The sequence below is a fragment of the Lepisma saccharinum genome, chromosome 15 (assembly GCF_977018435.1).
Source record: "Lepisma saccharinum chromosome 15, izLepSacc3.1, whole genome shotgun sequence".
In the NCBI taxonomy this organism is placed as follows: domain Eukaryota; kingdom Metazoa; phylum Arthropoda; class Insecta; order Zygentoma; family Lepismatidae; genus Lepisma; species Lepisma saccharinum.
Window position 1 is genome coordinate 68,998,103 of NC_139243.1, and position 17,958 is coordinate 69,016,060.

The window sequence follows — 17,958 nt, forward strand, 5'->3', positions numbered from 1 at the left end:
TTCAAAGTAATAACCCCCCTACCAGCAAACACACCAACTGGGTGCCAAGTAAAATATTTTACTAAAAGTTACTCAATACAATTTTGAATCTGGAGTGTATGTTTCTTTACTGGAAGATTAAACATTAATATTTTTAACAAATAAAAAAAACAAAATTCTTTTCTTCAAAAAGAAGAAACAAAAATTCGAAAATTGTGGATCATATTGATCAATGTATTTCACTGTACTCTGTCATTCATGCAGCAATTCCCTTGTTTCACACACACACACACACACACACATATGCATGTAAATGTCTGGGTCATGCCCGTACCCAGGAGGGCAAGGGGGTCATGCCCCCCTCGAGCCATGAAATATTTTGATGTGAACCTACAAAAATAACGGATTTTGCAAGAATTTAGATTTTCTTCATGTATAAATTAATGGGTTGTCTCTGGAGAGAGGCATTACAAAGGAGAATTGAGTATGTTTTATTGAAAAGTCGTGAAAGTAGAATAAAGTAAACTGTGGTATAATTAAATCAAACAGTTTTCAAATGATTCATTTCATTTCTCACAATTTAGTATGTGTGCAAATATTCTGTTTTCTTTCCAATGCCTTGCACTGGGCCGGTGACCCCTCCCTCCAGTTCAGTGCATTGATTGAACGTAATGGGTTCCTTGCCAATGTAGGATAAATCTTATTTGTGGTTAGGAGCTCTATACCCAAGAAGTCGAGCACTCTCATAATGTACCATGATTTCCTTTTATCTTAAATATAAGGGTTGTGGGTTACTCAAGTAAATACAATGCATACGTATACTTTCTTATTTTCACCATTCTTGACATTTTCAAACCTTTTTACAGACTACAATTTCGAGGTTTGTGCATAAAAATTTCAGGGGCATTCTGACATTACTGGCACTGAAAATTCACAATAAAAGTATCAAAACATAATGCATGAGTTAGGAGGAGCTTGGGAGGGGTGGATGGGCAAAGAATGGCAAGTCATCTATTAGTGACCATGATAACATGTTTCTGCACCTAGAAAACTTGACAGACTGCAATGGTATTACAGGTCAGTGAAATTGAACAATGTGTTTCAAGATGGTGAATGAAAAACTGATTTTCCTCATGTTGCATGCACAATCTATACCATGCTTTCTTTTTCCCCAAAACTGTCTACAATGATATTCGGAGTATAAGAAACTAAACCCAGTCATTGTAGATAATTCCTTGGTCTGCAATTTTGCAGTAAAACTATTAAAATTATATTTCATAGTTTAGGAGAGGGGTGGTGGTAAAATCGCAAACATACATTTTGCCATAAATGTAAAGCTTTTGAGTTGCAATTTTTAGAGTTACAAGATAACTTAAAGGATTGGAGTCATGTTTTAGAAAAATTTGTCACCCTGTTTAAAGATGGTGGACGACAGACTGATTTAACATACCTTGCGAGAGTTTGTAGGTATGCAAATATTTGAGGTTAGATTTTTGTAGATTAAGAAAACAAGTCTCAGCTATGTTAGGACAGTTTTAAGCTCAAATTCATGTTGCAAATAGATACACCCAGGGAATGATTTTATTTTGCATTTGCATTTGTTGAAAGCATTTCAAGATGGTGGATGAAAAATATATTTTTCAGTAACACTTCGATCTAGTGAATACGTATTTCTTCATTTTTACAGAAAAAACTACTTATGGAAATCACTTTCTGCAGCATTGTGGAAGTTCATGAATGTGTTTTCTATCATTTTTAGTTCAAATTCATGTTTTTTTCTAGGAAAATATATCTCCGACACGCAATTGACGTTGCTTTAATTTCCTTCCTGTACGTGAACCGGATGTCCCATGCGTTTGATGACGTAACCCCTTGCAAGTGTTTCCAACCACACCGTTTTTTAACTATGTTTGCCTAATCTAAGCCACCTAACCTTACCGTTATACTGTGAATGGTTTTTGGGGCTATGCGAGAATGGTTTGTGGGGGCTATCCGTGAATGGTTTCTGGGAGTATCATTAAATGGTTTGTGGCACAATGCGATCACAAACCACAATTTCGAACCTGGGAAAAAAATACGAAATTAGTAACATGAAAGTAGGTATTTTTTGGTTAAGAAGGTTGGAAACACTGCATACCATCGACAAAACACAAGCACGATGCATGATGAACCATTACTCTTGTGCCATATTGTATGTTAGGGAAACGAACACCAATAAGTACTCGTAATGTGAAAAATGGACATTATTTCCTTGAGAAATTCATAACACCACCTTAAGGAATGTTCCAGGACGCAGAATACGTAAGTAGCAATGTAAAAATGTACGAAATGAATAAGTTATAGGTGTATTCAGCCGATCAAAGTGGTATTGATTTTTCATATTCTGAGATAGCTTCTGATGCCACTTTCAAATATCTGCCTAAACTATATTTTTGGACATTAAGAAAATATACTAAAATAGGGCATTTCTTAAGCTATGGCTTGACAAATAATTTTTCTTAACAATATAGTGCATATGTATGTTGGGATCCAAATAAGGGGCACTAATGGGAGCTGTTATAGTTTCATAGCAAACAGATACTTTGGAGGATTGATACAGTATTCCATTTGGATGAAATCAGCAAAGACAATTAAACATGTCAGCCTTATAATATTGACATGGTTAATACACCGAGGAGATATTTAAACTTGATTTCCACAAAAATAATGGAAAAACACAAACTGTGAACAAACTGTATTGAAGCAGAATTAAAAGTGTGTGCAGCTACTGTATGTTGTATAGTAGGAGTAGGTAAAGGTAAAGTTCCGCATGCATATAGCACCACGCCATGAAGGCACATTCAGGGGATATGGGAGTAGGGCCTCACATATTCTTCATCTCAGTCATTTTGAAGATAATGTGATCAGAACCAAACTCCGGCAGCCTCTACCACCCCCCCCCCCTCCCCAAGGATCCATTGATTTAAGGGTGGGTGAGTTCCAGAGAAGCTTTATGCAGGGACAAGACTGGAAAAATTCTCACCTTAGATCACCCAGCTCAAGATTCAAACCCGAGTCTTCTGCATGGGCAGTCAGACAGCCTGTCTACTTTTTTTCTTTACATTTGTAATAAAAGTAATCCTCCTAAGCAGTAGTATCCCCCCTTTTTCTCTCTATTTTCTCAATTTTCACACACATCAATTTTCTCTATTTTTTCTGTATTCTCATTGGAACAAACACAAACATCCATGTCTGAACCAGGGACCCCTGGCATTGCACTGCATGCTGTGCCAACCACTCTGTCATTAAGGTCGACTAAACCACCACAGCTATCAAGTATTAGTATAGAATTGCAATGCGCAACCCTGGGAACTGATATATTAACTGTTACACCATCCAGCAAGAATAGAATTTTTCAGAATATAGTATCTTAGATAATTTAATCATTTGTCCCGCACTGTGGTTGTGCGGTCATGCTTTGGGCTCCAGCTATCCGACGTGTGCAGGTTTGAGTCTCCTTTTGGAAACGTAACAGCTTTTCTCCTGAGATTTTGGCCTGTGTATGAGACTGGTGAACACTCGCCATCATGATTAAATTGGGGAGTTACGAACGAGTAGTGTAACCCGAACATGAAAATCTACGACGACAACTGGGGGTTCTTCGTGCTGACCACACATCACCTCGTAACTAGTTTGATGATCTCCCACCTCAGAGTAGGATCAAGAGGGTGTGTGGCCGGCAGTCTGTAGGTAGGCCTGGGCGCTCAATGGTCTGTTGCAGCATGGGTTATGTATATTTTTAGTTTAATTATTTTAAGGTGTGAGACCTTGATTGTCAATTCTTCACTATGTTAACAGAAAATATTAAATAGTTTTTGATTCAGCGAACTAAAACAATACAAATTGAATGTTCTAATATATTACTATCAGGGACAAATGTATTTTATTTTAAAAATATATATATTTATAAACATAACCTGAAAAAAAAAAATGAATTTTGCCTGGTTTTTTTCTGGGTTTTATCTTTTAAAAAAAGGTAAGATTCTACTTTACTTCCTTTCCCTAAGGAATACGTGTCATATATTGTTGGAAAGGTTATTGTATAAGGAATTCAACAACGTAAATACCAAAGCAAGGAAAAAATACCTGGAGGAGGAAATCGATAAAAACCGATGTTGTCCGGATATGCATAATTCAACGTACTGAGGAAATTTTTTGATGATGAAGCACATATTTAGGGGTGAAATGAGTGGTGATGGAACCTAACCTAACAGGCCTAACCCAACCTCATAGGCATACCTCGCCCCCGTGAATGGTTTGTGGGGCTACCTGTGCATGGTTCGTGGGGCTACCCATGCATGGTTTTTGGAGCTTACGTGCATGGTTTGTGGGACTACCCGTGCATGGTTTTTGGGGCTAACGTGAATGGTTCGTGGGGCTACCCGTGAATGGTTAATGGGGCTATCATGAACAGAAAGTGTAAAAAGAAAAAGAAACCATCCAACCAGACATACGCCATTCTGATCTGTGATCATACAAATGCACAACACACCATGAACACAAAGAAGCAATCACCACGCACACGAGCAAAGCACACACATTCACAATATGGACACAAAAGAGGAGTCTACACTGTTGTTAACTCCCATCGGTTACCACCAACAAAAAGCAATAAGACGTAAAGTAGAAACTAGCCCCCCCAAAAAAACGGCAAAATGCCAACCCTAGGATGCACGTAAAGATGACAAAATGAAGGCTGACAACCAAAAAAGTATATGTAGTCCCCCCCTTTTGAAAATCCTGGACACGCCACTGTATAATTTGCTTGATCCCACAAGAAAAGGGGGGGCATCAAATGGCAGGAAATTTCGAAGGACTATAAATTCCAAACTAGAGTGAATATTCCAAATATAAAAAAAAATATGGGTTCTTATATATATCTAACAATATCACATTACAAATTTCATCCTAATCTGACATGGTGGGGTGGACACTCATGGACAATCTTATGTGTAACCCTGCAGCACTGGTGGCACAATACAGAAATTACATGAATCATAACTCTTAAGTAATAAGGTCCAATCTTGAACCTTAGTGCTCTCATGCTCATTTTCAATCCATGTACTAAAATTTCCTTCACCTACCTTTCTGCAGGCTCTGCCACTTCACTTTCTACTTGGTCAGGATTCTCTACACTATACTTCATGTCTTTATCTTCACTTAAAATTAATTCACCATTGTCACCGTCTTCAGCTGGCATTTTTTCAACAAATTGTCCGTGATCACATGGATAAAATCCTTCATTTTTAGGAACATTTTGTCCACTAGGAACTTCCGGAGTTTTGCCTTCAAAGTGCATCCAACTATCACCACTCACACTTTCCACTTTACAAACTGACATTTCTTTCATGTACTCACTAGATAGTTTGATGTCGAAAGAAGCATCTTGTATGCACTGATTAGATGGTTTGATGTCAACAGAAGGATCCTGTATGCACTGATTAGATGGTTTGATGTCAACAGAAGCATCCTCTATGCACTCGTTAGATGGTTTCATGTCAACAGAGATATCAACATCAGGAGGCTCCTTGAATGATTCTGTTTCAGTCTTGACACACGACTCATCCGGAAGCCACACATTCTCCAGAGATGTTTGTTCACAAACCAATGGATCAGCACTTTGTGTTCCAGACTCAATGCGCACTTCCACAGAAGAGAAACCCGTATCAGACATTGGAGCAGCCAAATTTTCTTGACTACCATGAGACCAGCACCACTTCTGAAATACAATCACAAAGAGGGTGCATTAAAATCACGATTTTTATTTTAAAATATTTAATCAGATTTTCTTTAAGTCACAGTTTATAATTTAAAAAAAAAAACACACACACACAAACTTCTACACATTTTAAGCCTTTCATTTTCTAAAAAAAAAAATGAATGCGAGGTTTGATACACCCAGTGCATCATTTCTCAACCTATGGGGCGCTGCCCACTGGAGGGTCCAGAGAGGGCATTTGGTGGGTTGCAAAGTAGGACTCGAAAAATTATTTAATGTCTTAAAAACCTTTGTTTTAACAATTTGAATTCAACCCATGCTGCACCTAGTCACATGCATGTTGACTTCAGGTATCACTTGATATTTCCAACCACCTTTTTGTGTGTGTGTGTGTGTGTGTGTGTGTGTGTGTGTGTGTGTGTGTGTGTGTGTGTATGTGGTTATTGAGAGGTGTCAAGTGTCATCATTTCACATTGCTATCGAGACTGCTTGGATTACAAAGCTAGCTCCATAAAACAATTGTTTTCAATTTCAGCATGTGTATTTAGTTAGATTTTAAACTACAGGGTGGTTCAATAAGTCACTTAACACCCCCAGTACAAGGCCACTGCAGCATGCAACGTGAAAATGGCGATGACCAATCGTTGCCTGGCCAAGGGGGGACCACATTGTCACCCACATGGTCAGCAGCCATCTTCATTTCAACTTCAGAAATTTAAATGGGAAGGGTTTCGTGCAACATATCAAAATGGGCTAGAATTTCACCAGGAAAACAACTGTGACATTTGTTTTCACATAACTTTAATTGTTGCAGAGTTAACAATACCACAAAGTTATGGCTCAATAAGTCACTTAACACCCCCAGTACAAGGCCACTGCGGCATGGAACGTGAAAATGGCGATGTCCAATCTTTGCCTGGCAAAGGGGAAACCACATTGACATCACCCGCATGGTCGGCAGCCATCTTGATGTCCGCCATCTTGAATCAACTTCAGAAATTTAAATGGGAAGGGGTTCGTGCGACATATCAAAATGGGCTAGAATTTCACCAGGAAAACAACTGAGACATTTGTTTTCACCTAACTTTAATTGTTGCAGAATTAACAATACCACAAAGTTATGGCTCAATAAGTCACTTAACACCTACAGTACAAGGCCACTGTGCCATGGAACGTGAAAATGGTGACTTTTACGAAAGGAAACAACATTCAATGAAATATTTCATGGTACATATATTAGGTTAGTCAAAAAGTAAATGCAATGTTTTTCTTTTCTTCCATAGGTTGGCTGTACAGCTTTCTGTGCTTGCAAGCCGATAGATAGTATCGTTGTCTTTGTCTGTGGCAGGTTACAGCGTATCACTTCAGTTCACTCTGCTGTGTTGCCAAATAAATGTCGGCTGCACCACTGTCCATGTACACCACAGAAGAACAGTGTTCTGTAATTCGTTTTTTTTTTGTGGTCTGAAGGTGTACCAGGAGCTAAAATCCATAGAAGACTTTCAGCACAATACTGTGACAATGTTTTACCGCTCCGAAGTGTTTACCAGTGGATTGAAAAGTTCAAAAGCGGTTGAACAAGTGTGAAGGACGAGGAAAGAGCAGGTCATCCAGCCACACCCACTACTGATGACAACATTGAGCAAGTCCGTGAGCTGGTTCTGAATAACCGACGAGTGACTGTTGATGAAATGGCAAACCATATGCATGTTAGTCATGGTTCTGCATATGAAATTATTATCCATAACAGGCTCAACTTTCATAAAGTCTGTGCAAGATGGGTCCCTAAAGAACTCACTGACGAGAACAAGCGAAATCATGTGAGAATCTGTCAGCAATTATTGGACAGACATGCTAACGAAGGTGAAGCCTTTTTGAAACAAATCATCACTGGAGATGAAACATGGATCCATCACTTTGAACATGAGAGGAAACACCAGAGCATGGAATGGAAACACCCTGAATCTCCAGTGAAAAAAAAAAGTCAAGCGTCAACACTCTGCAGGAAAAGTGATGCTCACACTTTTTTGGGACTCAGAAGGGGTAATTATGTGGAAAAGGGGACAACAATAAACAGTGAACGATACAGTGATATGCTTTCGAACAAGTTGAAGCCTGCAATTCGAAGCAAACGACGAGGTTGATTGTCGAAAGGCATTCTTTTGTTGCATGACAACGCACATCCCCTAACCACCGCCAACACCACTCAAACTCTTCAGAATCTGGGCTTTGAGGTGTTAGAGCATACGGCATACAGTCCCGATCTCACCCCGTTGGATTACCTACCATCTGTTCGGTCCACTTAAAGATGCTTTAAGAGGCCGTCGATTTGACACAGACCAACAGGTGAAGGAAGCGGTGCATACGTGGCCTGCGGCTCAACCGAAAACCTTTTTTTCTCAGGGTATCGGAAAGCTTGTGGAACGTTGGAACAAGTGTATTGAAGTGCAGGGGGACTATGTTGGAAAATGATATCATTGTAACTTTTCTATTGTTGCAGTGAAAGAAAAAAAATTATTGCATTTACTTTTTGGCTGACCTAATAGTATTAATATTATCCAGTTTCTCCTTAAGTACTTGACACAGTGCCACAAAGTTAAGATGCTTTTGAGTCATTGCACTTCATAAATAGTTCTTGAGCCAATGCAATGAACAAACTAACAAGAAAAACATAGCATAAAAGCAAGCACACTAGTCTTCCTGCTCTTCTTAAATAGAAGCAGTGGGTATTTGCTACTAGGCTATAGCCAGTGACTTGCACTGAGGAGTAGCTAGTCTAGCAGAGATAGATCAATCAATCTCACAACTCTAATTATTATCAATTCACAATATTTATTGTCTTGTTGAAGCTACAGTCCATATGCAACACTTTTCTTCACGTGCTTCTCGGAATCTGCCTTAGCTGACTGTTCCTCCACCTCACCAGTTCCAGGTAGAAACAGCCGACGGAAGGGAAAGGGAACTTTCCTGCCTCTATCTCCCATGCCCCCCGCTGCAATGGCTTAAAGGTCGTGGTTTCAAGTGCTCCAGTCTATCTTCTATAGGAACAGGTAGGGGATTGGTTTCCCCTTGATTTCATTGTAAATTCTCTAAATAACTCGGGGAAAAAAAATTCTGCAGTACTTATGGTCTCTGTATTTACACAACTTTTAAACATTGTACAATGCGTATGTATAATATGGAATGTAGTTTTATTATTTATGAAATGGGAACATATTATGTGCAGACAAAAATGTTATGCTTTCTTTCTTTTTTTTTCAAATATGGAAAATATAATAGTTAAATAACAAATATTTGCTCACAACACTCTCTCTCTCTCTCTCTCTTTTTAGTAGTGTTTTACTTAAATGTACTACTCTCTTGGCCTCCAATTAAAACAATTGGGTAAGCTAAACAGTCAATAAATTAACATTCTTATTTTTGTTGTTGGTTTGGTTTATTTTACTTCGCTTTTCCGACACATTTGATTATTGCAAAAATGAGGATCAGTGATATATGATGGAACTGATTTAGGGTCCTCACAAAGAACAATCCAAATTGTTCATATGTGTTGTACTCTCCAGTGAATAATGAACTAATGTGGAATGAGAAATTTATTCCAGAACTCAAAAAGCCAAATGGATATTATTGAAGAAACTACAAAAAGCTGTTTGTCCCCTTTTATATATTGACTTCTTGCCACCTCCCATCACTTCTTCTAACTGTATAGATTTAATTGCAATAAGTAGCTAATGTACTTATGGAAGTCATGAGGGCAATCATCAACAGAGATCTCTCGATTCCTGATTTCACAGTGACCTACAGATGCGCTGGGAGGAAATTATTTTTTAATTTATTTTTAGCGTTGCTCTTCCATCACTTTACCTAACACTTTAAACTGTAGGTCCAGTCCCGATTAGCCTTTCTGTGCATAATGTGGATTTAAAACACCAAATCAACCAACCATGGCAAAGTGGTTATCACAGTGTGCTACGACACTAGGCGTTCCGGCTTCGAACCTCGACCTGGGCATGGGTGTTCTTTGCATGTGTCCCTTCACTAATTTTATCGTATAATCTTCACGATTAACCAAATGTGACAAAAAATCAATGCTAAGTAACAAAAATCAAATCATTCATTGATTGATTTGGTACATTTTATTTTGCTTTCCTGCTACTTTTGGCTAATTGCAAAGATGATAAGCTAAATTTGATGAAGGGTCATACACGAAGAACACCCATGGCCAAGCTAAGATCTCTGGCGGACTATAGTCCATTTTTTTCCACTACGAAGTGAATGTAAACAAAAGCACGTGTTCTAGACAAAGCCAGTGCAGCCCTATTGGTGGATTCTGGCAGTAGTCCCTCCGCAGACCTTTTGCACCTTGATAGATAGTTCATTCAATGCCATCTTGAAACTACAGTAATACAGCATTGTATGCTGTTCAAAGCATTTACTAGCCTTATCCTTGCTTATGAATTCATAACCATTCTTTAGTAAAGCACCTACGGTGACATTGACTCATTCAAATTAACAAAATTCCCGCTACTTGTCCATCACCCTGTGTTGTGCAGTGTTGCAAATTCACAATATTAAGTAAAGTCTATAATCTTGAAACACCGGACTAGACAGAATCAGAAAACATGATTAAAACTGACAGTGACTGACCTGAGAACCTCTAGATTATACATGTGTTGATGCATATACCACAAACACGCACACACTACTTTCAACTTCATGCATTTTATCTAGAATGGTAAAAGCAACGCACTGCATAAGATTGTAGGGAAACCTTTGAGAAAGCCAAAGTGCTTGATGCAAATACAACCAGTGATGCTTAAAATCGTACAGAATGTTACTTTAGCATTTATTAAATGATCCACCTACGCTTCCTTTCCTTTACTTCCCTCATAAAACATGCTCAGATTTCAGGAACCTGAATTCTCCCAGCTTGTCAAAGAAAAATGCCAGATGCATACACTGGCAACTGCTTCCAAGAAGGAATTTGTAGAGGGAAGGGACACAAGCTTTTGGCGTAACAGATGGGGAAACTGTGCCATTCAGTGTTGCTACCCAACCTTTATAGAAACATATTACAATTCAGTAATATTCCAAAGCTGTTATTGTATCTAATTGCTATATAGCCAACTTCGCAACTACAAAGTTTTATTAATGTTCCAACATGGGTGTACGAAATAAGACCTTCACATTTCTTGTATCTAATTCATAAGAGAAAAAATAACATAGATGGAGACACTACTTTTCGTGGTCAAGAATCTTCCGAAACACTGTTACCCTCAAGCACACGGCTATTTATAGCTTTCCTCACCTCGACCCTGCAAAACCTGCCCTCCTCTCTATTGCCGTGTGGTGGTTTTTGAGATTTTGCGTAGTGTTTATAGGTTGTAAGTATCATTGAATGTTGATGTGGATTCAACAGCAAGTGTTACAAAACATCTACATTTAAAACCCTGAACAAGTGGCGATACCAAAATTGTGGTGAATCCAGAGTATTGTGTTGATTGTTAACTTCTGAACAGGTGTCTTAAAAACAAGAATTTATGCGGTCCGCAAGGAAATTCAGCCGAACAAAAATGTGGAGGGCACATTTTAGCCGATTTTGTACTTGCTGCCGTCAGCAGGAAAGTGGCTGTTTTTTTTTTTCATGGATGAGTTTGTCTACGCTCGTTAAATTATTCCAGGAATTATTTATTTTACTTCGCATTTCTGCCACACTTGGCTAATCGCGAGGATGAGTATGAGTGATGATATGGTGAAATTGATGAAATAACACCCACAAAGAACATCCATGCCTATGCCAAGATTCAAACTTGGGACTCCTGGCATCATAGCGTCCAGTGATAACCACTCCACTACAACGGCCAGCTGTGTGAATTCTTCTTATATTGTATATTACCACTGATGAGAACTGACATCGTTGGTAAGTGTTTACCTCTATTTTATTATATTTTTTCATCTCTCGTATTTACAACAGTGTTCATTTTAGAAACTAATATTTGCACATTTTTAAAAGTCACTCTAGTTTCGAAACGTTGTGGAAAATACTGACACTGAAGCTAACACGTGTGCTGGGAGGAAGGGGCAAGTGCTGGCAAATGGAAAGTGGGCACCGTGCACATTAATACAAATTTCGGTAACTTATTGGCCACACCTACTTCGTTTTAAAGTTGGAAACAGTATAGTCAAATCAAATTGTTTTTGATTCTCGAAAGGAGGTGGGAGTTACGTGTACTGTTTTTAGTAGCCATTGCTCATTTTAAAATCTTCTCTTGTCTTTGACTTGTTCTTTTTAGGAATACAAAGCAATAAAGGGGGGGAGGCTACGACCCACACCAACCCTGCCCTTGGGCAACTCACTGATTGCTTCCCCAAGTATCAACGTCACCGCACGTCACTGGCTATAGCCTAAGGGTCGCTAGTCCAGGAAGTTTATAATTAACATGGTTGATGAGATCTAACAAGCAAATTAAGCTTTATAGGTAGATATTCGGTTTGTTTGTTTGAGGAAATCCCTGGGTCCCACGAAGTGTAATATTCTTCAAGTTGGGTCCTCGATTGGAAAAGGTTGAGAACCACTGCCCTAGTGGATACAGAGGCAAAGAAAATTGGCTATTTTAACTGCAGAAACAAGAATATGGACTAGATGTAGCACCCCTTTTGTATGTCAATTGTGACATGCCTATGATAAAAGTTCCCTGTGCATATTGCACTGTGCCATTAAGCCACATTTAGGGGATGTGGGGGTAGGGCACCAGACATTCTCGATCTTGGACACTTTAGACATGATGTGATCAGCAACCATTCTCCAGCCAACTTTACTCCCAGGACCTATTTATTTGAGGCTGGGTGAATCCCAGAGGTGCTTTGTGTATGGACAAGACCAGAAAATTTCTTACCTCAGATCACCCAACCTAGGAATCAAACCTGGATCTCCCTTGTGGCAGTCAGATGTCCTACCTACTAGACTCCGACAGCACCAAACATGCACTATGGTTTCTACAAAAACATGGATGGGCAGAGACGTGAATAGACAGGCAGAATACTTGAAATAGTACAGAAGACAGTCAGCATGTTCCAATGGAGCAATCTAATATAACAGTGGTTTATAATTTTTTGGTTCATTTTGTCCATGCTGTATCTGATTATTTCATGGTGCTCCAAGTCAGAAAATGCAAAACAGTAATTGCCCTTACAGTGAAACTTAGAATAAATATTCCTCAGGGTGCAGTAGCTAAAGAGCTTAAAATGTTGGGAGAAAAAATAAGATCAAGGAACTTAAAAATGGGGTTTCACTGTGTTATCTGATTTTGTTGTGTAAAATATACAAATTAGTTATGGAAGATCTACTGGGACTGTTTATTAAAATATAGAATGCAGTGTTTTATTTTTTAAACAAAGGTATCCATCCGGAATGTTGTAAAAAAAACTACATTTGTCCTACAAATTAGCCTTTCAATAAGCAAACTCATTATGAATGTGCGACTTACTCACAATAGCAATATAACACGTATTTTTTAAATATTTAGAAAATATTCAAATTTTTTTTTAAAAAAATGGTAAAAATGAGTATGTTATTTACACAACAACATTTCGAGAATTTACTGTTCTCTTCTTCAGGTCCAAAACTTCGACTACGAAAAACTTTCCATAGCCATGTCAAGATATTTTAAAAACCAAGAATAAGGATGTGGGTTTGATATGGGTTAGACAGGAATTTAAAAACTATGCCTAAAACTGATGTTGCCTACATATTCTGTTACAAATTAAAAGTCCCTGAAGTTAAAAGACCCTTTCCTTCTAAAACACTTATTTCAACATTGAACAATATAAAATATTTTGACATGGCTATGGAAAGTTTTTTGTAGTCAAAGTTTTGGACCTGAAGAAGAGAACAGTAGACTCTCGTAACGTTGTTGTGTAAAAAACATACTCACAAAATCATTTTTTTGTGTCTTTTGAATATTTTTTAAATATTTTAAAAATATGTGTTATATTAGCCTTTCAACCTCCTCATTTTACAAAGTTCCTGATAAACGCTCACGTTTGAAAACTGAAAAGTTGAATGTGGTGTTTTAATTACCCACTCTAGGTGTGGTCTTAATTATCATCATTTTATTATCAACAATGTATGGTAAAATATAATGAATTTAAATTTTTCTTTTAAGCATGGCAATATCTTGTTCTACCGTGCGTTCATTTCGATCTGCAGCCGAGAGATCGGGAGAAGCGTGGCGGGCGGCGCTCACAGAGATGCCGACACTTGCGGCCTGTAATGCCCGCTTATTTTTATGGACTAATGCAGACATTTATATAAATATTGCAAAACGAGCACTAACCTGTGTTATAACACGCAAAAGTTCTTCTGTAATTCATCACACAAATAAATACGCTTTAGAAACGATGTTAAGAGCCACAGATAATAAAACATTTTAATCATAGTTTTGACCAGTAACGTCCTGCTTAAGTTTATGTCCTTGAAAAAGTTTTGTATCGATGGGGATCGTTTGGAGGTTTCGAATGTGCAACACTGTATCAGGTTTACGCTGCAGACGAAACCGTCAAAAGTCAATGGTTTTCGTGAGCTTCCTTGCAATCCGAAATCTCCGAGCTCGAGTTTTTGTTCCTTCACGACTAGATTAAGACAGAGCTGTGAATATAGTGGCGAGCAGATGTATACCAAGAGCGTGTTAATTTCGTACTGTGCGCAAGAGTGTTATTCTTGGTTACTTGTCGTTACTTGTGTTATTGCAGTGTGTGTGTGTGTTGTGTCAGTGAGACGATTGGAATGCCAGCTCAAGTTTCACTTTAGAACAAAGAATTTTTATGTATGACACTTACGTGAAAACAGACTCGTGTCGGGAAGTGTGTAGGCAATTTGTACATAAATTCCCAAGCGTTTCACCTCCACATAGAGATACGGTTAGACATCTTGTCCTTAAATTACGATAAACTGGATCGTTAAATTTTAAAACACCTAAGCAAAAACAAGTGATTCTAACCGAAGCAAAACTCGATGAAATTGGTGCAGCGTTAGAACGTTCTCCAAACAAACCTCTATGCCGTGTTTCACAGGAGATGGGCGTGTCAAAATCATCAGAACATACAGCCACTAAGGTACAAAAATTAAAACCGTACTCTTATAACAAAGGTTAGTGCTCGTTTTGCAATATTTATATAAATGTCTGCATATGTCCATAAAAATAAGCGGGCATTACAGGCCGCAAATGTCAGCATCTCCGTCAGCGCCGCCCGCCATGCTTCTCCCGATCTCTCGGCCGAATATCGAAATGAACGCACGGTAGTTACATATATTCCATTCCTCATGTATTTTGAAAGAGTTTTACAATGAAGTCCACGCCACACACACATATGAAAATACAACAGAATAGAGTAGAATGAAATACAATTTTATTCACATGAACCCTGATCCTTACATATTCCTTTCACAGTGGTTCTTTAAGAAGTAAACACAATTTCATTATTAGTAACAGCAGGTGCAAAAATAATACTTTCTATACCTTAGACATACATCTATTACCACACCAAGAGCAAATGAGATTTGATGATAAGGATGTCGAATCGACCCTTCTGAATAGAAATATGTATCATATATCATTGGAAAGGGTAGGAATCAAGGATTCCAGAAGTGTAAAAATTTCATAAAAATTGCCCACCCCCCAATTCCGGGCTCCGCCCCTGGGGTAATTGACCTACGCCCCCTACCACTACTGCGCCCAGCCCTTTTCTAAAGATATCCTTTAAAGGCATGTTAGAACCTGCGCAACAAAAAAATACGAATGAAAACATGATTTTAAAAAAGTTCAATCCTAGTGAAAATTCGTATATATATCCACGTTGAAAACCAAAGTTCGACCTGGCAATACTGTGTGTTTAAAACTAACATGGATTAGGTTAAAGGAAACCATCTATGGTGAGTAATGTAGTAGTAATTTTTTTATTATTTCATAGAAGTGTAACTGCAAATTGAGAAATGAACAGTGGCAAATCGTAGTGTGAAATACATACTATTAGCGAACATCTCTTTCTTTTACTTTCAAATGGTAAAACACAAGGGTCGATTGTGCAGTCTAGCCGATTAGACTATTTGTTAGTATTACAACATATTCAAGTAAAAAATTAACTTTACCTCAAAGCCCGTCTCCCCTCTCTGCTTCTCTTCTGCAGATGACAGGTATTCATTGAGAAGGTTTTCTGATTCAGAAGACATGTTATGGAAGTCCTGTAAGATTCTCTGGCATGTCTATGCATGGATAGCACACGAACTTTGGCAAACTGTCATCCTCTGAAACCTAGAATGAAGAAAACTGAAGTCATAAGTAGGATAGGGAAGGGACATGGATATTTAGACACTGGGTAGTATTGGGTAAATACTGGGTATTTATTAAAACTGTAGTCATCTACCAAGAGCTGCCATAGCTCAGCTCATAGAGCATCTGGCTATCACTAGGAAGACCTAGGCTCATTTCACGGCAGGAGATCTGCACAAGGATATTTTCCAGTCAATTCCATTTCTGCATGGCTCCGAAGATCACACAGCCTCATATAAATGGGTACCTGGGGGCAATCCTGGAGGGTAAAGGCATCCAGGCAGGAAACTGATCGCCATCACAACTTTGGCCACAATCAAGAATATGTGGAGCTCTATACCTCCCCATCACCCCATGTGCATTTCTCTATTTTAGTTATGTACCTCAAAAGTAGATATTTATTACAAATTAAATGTTCCCGTTTATATTTTGTACTGAGACAAAAATATAAACATTCCTCTTAGCAATTGTTACAGTTGAACATCTGGATTCCCTACCAAACTTGTAAAAATTTGTTGTACACTGTATTCTTAAATTATACAAAGCTTTGTATATTTCTATTCCTATTATATTTTGGTCATTCCCGTATTATATATTGCATGTCCTCACTTTCGTAAATACATTCACATCTCTTACTCAGCATGGCCACTACTGGACCATGATAAAATTCAAGTATAATTCTGGTTCAAGGCGAACTTTCCAAAAATTCAAGGATATAAGCAGTTGTTTTCTCTATTTCAACCTTACAAATTACCACCTCTCAACTTCCCAAACAAATATAAAGGGTCTGTGTCTGTGATTACAACGTATACACAAAATACTAATTCAATTAAATGGCATACGTATACACACACACACACACACATCTATATCTACTTATTTAATTTCAGGTGCGGAGTGGTTTACATTTGCCATATCACTAGTTCATGCTCGAAATACATACACATCTACAAACACAAGTCACAAATGTTAAGGAATACATTAATATACAAAAATAATTGTTAATTGTATAAGAATTTCAAATTCAAATTTTAATTGTTTGAAATTAATTTGTTGTACTTCCAGTGGTACTCTAAAATTTGGTAGTGTGTGCTGCAGGTCAATATTTTAAATATTGTTAAAATGACACTTTATTAAATTGTAAGTGAGTGTGGCGTGCATCCAAGACTGATTGCAGGTTAATATACAATATAATACTCTTGAAAATAAAAAGATGAAGCATTTTCAAGCTCATAAAAGTTTCAAGCAATGAGGGGGCGTTTTTCTTAAGTGATCAAATTCATCAGTGACATAGTTGAGGTGTTTAAAACTCTTGGACCAACAAAATGAAGACTGTATGATAGAACAGGGTGTAATGCCCTGGACATTACATTGTGATTCTTTGTTATTTAGTTAAAATATAGTATTTGTGCATTTTCAATTTGGCAAACATTTATGATGCCATAGAGAACTAGTGTCAGATAGAAAATAAACTAACCTTGATGTGCCAGGACCTGGCAACATTTAAGAAACTAATAGATTTATCAACAAGCAAGAAATACCATAGCACCTAAAAAATATAGTTAAAAAAGATGTCTTGAAAAATTGCAATATGTGACTTAAAGTTCATTTAATTGCTGTTAAGTGTGAATTTACAAGAATAAATCTTGTATAAAGGTGAAAGAGTGAGTTTTGTTTTCCTTGTAATTGATAAGAGTCTTGTGACAACGACATGCGGAGCGACGGGTAAATTCCTGAACTTAGTGAAAGGTACGTAACAAGAGGTTCCCAAACTTTTTCATTTCATGGGGCCCTTATGTTTGAAGATTTTTCTGCAGCACCCAAGTCAGAATGTAAGCCTATCTAGCACTTGTGATGCTCAGTTAGTGTAGTTATGTTTCTAGCCTTATGTTA

At 37.9% G+C, this 17,958-nt stretch overlaps 1 protein-coding gene across 1 annotated transcript in view; it reads right to left on the bottom strand.

Annotated features, from left to right (window-relative positions):
* The window catches only part of LOC145999312 (uncharacterized), a 128,043-nt gene extending 112,002 nt beyond the window's left edge, over nt 1-16,041 (bottom strand). The window contains exons 1-2 of the mRNA XM_083136253.1: nt 15,885-16,041; nt 5,103-5,737 (exon numbers count right to left, since the gene is read on the bottom strand). Coding sequence (XP_082992379.1) covers nt 5,103-5,737; nt 15,885-15,965 — 716 coding nt within the window. The 5' untranslated portion in view covers nt 15,966-16,041. The remainder of the gene's footprint in view (nt 1-5,102; nt 5,738-15,884) is intronic.
* Nucleotides 16,042-17,958: the final 1,917 nt, after the last annotated feature.